This window comes from Emiliania huxleyi (genome assembly GCF_000372725.1).
Source record: "Emiliania huxleyi CCMP1516 unplaced genomic scaffold EMIHUscaffold_3571, whole genome shotgun sequence".
Lineage (NCBI taxonomy): Eukaryota > Haptophyta > Isochrysidales > Noelaerhabdaceae > Emiliania > Emiliania huxleyi.
Genome location: NW_005199297.1, coordinates 1 through 1,734, shown reverse-complemented (window position 1 = coordinate 1,734; position 1,734 = coordinate 1). Strand labels below are relative to the sequence as shown.

General features: G+C 60.3%; 1 protein-coding gene across 1 annotated transcript; it reads left to right on the top strand.

Annotated features, from left to right (window-relative positions):
- Positions 1-273: 273 nt before the first annotated feature.
- On the top strand, positions 274-1,231 carry EMIHUDRAFT_255535 (hypothetical protein; the record flags this gene model as incomplete). The annotated part of the gene is made up of 3 exons (XM_005772535.1): positions 274-334; positions 456-861; positions 907-1,231. 3 exons carry the CDS (start codon positions 274-276, stop codon positions 1,229-1,231), a joined length of 792 nt encoding a protein of 263 aa, XP_005772592.1.
- Between the last annotated feature and the right edge of the window lie 503 nt (positions 1,232-1,734).

The window sequence follows — 1,734 nt, the reverse complement described above, 5'->3', positions numbered from 1 at the left end:
GGTCAGGGTTAGTCTTGTTGTGTCTGTATATGCCAGCGTTAGGGTTAGGGTTAGGGTTAGGCTGCGGGTTCGTCTTCTTTTGGGGTTTGTATGCCAGCGTTGCAGAGTTCTGCGCTGGGATCTGGCCCCAGCGCCGACGAGTAAGACTCAGCACCGCACGCTGACCCCACCAAATCGCAAATGCCGCCTCAGGGCGCCAGGCCGCCAGCCACCTCTTACACGCGGCCGGCGCCCTCTCGCGGCAAAAGGGTCGAGCGAGCGGGCAGAGTCGCGATGTCCCTGCGCACCTGGATGTTCGCCGCCTATATGCTCTATCCTGTCCCAAGACGGACACGTTTTGACAATCAAAATCTACCTCAAAATTTGCGGCCGCCCCTCGAAATTTGCTGATCAAAATTTGCGGTGGCCCGGATCGAAACCTGTACTTTGGCCAAGCGATACACGGCGTGACTGAGGACTTTCGGCGACGTCCGTTCCCTTGGTTGGACACGCGACACATGGCACGGACGATCTCAGCATTGTGCTGGAGGGTCTGCTCAACGAACTCGGGATAGCCGACCTCAGTACGTTCGAGGCTTTGCTCTTGCACGATACAGGCGCGGTGCTCGACGCGATCCGAAGCACCGCTGCAGCCGCAGAGGCTGGTGCGGCGGCTTATGCCAGCTCAGCCACGAGCAATGTTGTTGTGTCCCCAAGCAGCACTGCTACCGCTGGCGTAATCTCTGTGCAGCACAAGGGCAGCTTCTCCCGCACTCTCGTCAGCACAGACACGCAAACCACGCTAAGGGGCTCGGACATCCGTGCAGCCGCGAGTGCTGAGATGCTGCTTCGGCAGGAGTTGGAAGAGAAGTTGCGGTCACGGTTAAGGAGCTTCTGAGCAGCGCTCTGCGCGAGCGCTGTGAAGAGGGCGCTCGCGTCGGCGCGGGATGAGCTTGCTGCGGCACAAGAGCTGAGGCGCTCCGACCGCGACAACCTGAGGACAGCGCAGCAGGCTGCTAAACGCGACATCAAAGCGGCCGAGCGGATGGCCGACGAGGTAAAACACGCAGCTCGAGCTGATTTTGAGTGGCGTATCGGCGAGATGCGTGCCAAGATGCCGGCTGAGCTGCGCGAGCAGCTCGACGCGCTGCAGATTTCGATGGAGGCAGAGGCGAGGCGCGCTGATGCCGCAGCGAGGCGGAGAGGTCAAGGCGCTGCACAACAAGATGGAGGGGATTATGCACACGCGTGAGGGGTTGATAGTCGCAGAGGCGCAGCTCGGCAAGCACGAATATAGTGATTGTTAAGAAACACATACGGAGCTTTGCGGTCGTGAACCTCCCACTGTGAGCCTGGGCCGCCCGGACCAGGGAGTCGGCCGGCGCGAAGCGACGACCGCCGAGCTTTATAGGTCGCCGACATCCAGCCGGAGCTGCGAGTCCACACGGAGGCGTCTAGGGCGAATTCACTGGGACAGTGATTTCGCAGAGACTACCTCATTTGCTGCTCCCCCCATGAAGGGGGGTTTGTGTGGGAAGCCAAGGGAGGTTAATGGCTTCCCACATGTGATGGGTCGAATCGGTGTAACGAATCGAGAGAGAGAGACGCGAGGGCCCAAGAGGCCCGTGGGCTCGCCTGCAGAGCGTCTCTCTCTTGCCATTCTGCTTGTCTGTTTTGTGGCCTCTTCTCTCGTCTGTCGGTGTTTTGTTGGGGTTGGAAGGGGTTGGCACGGGGGTGGAAGGCCACCTCCAGAAG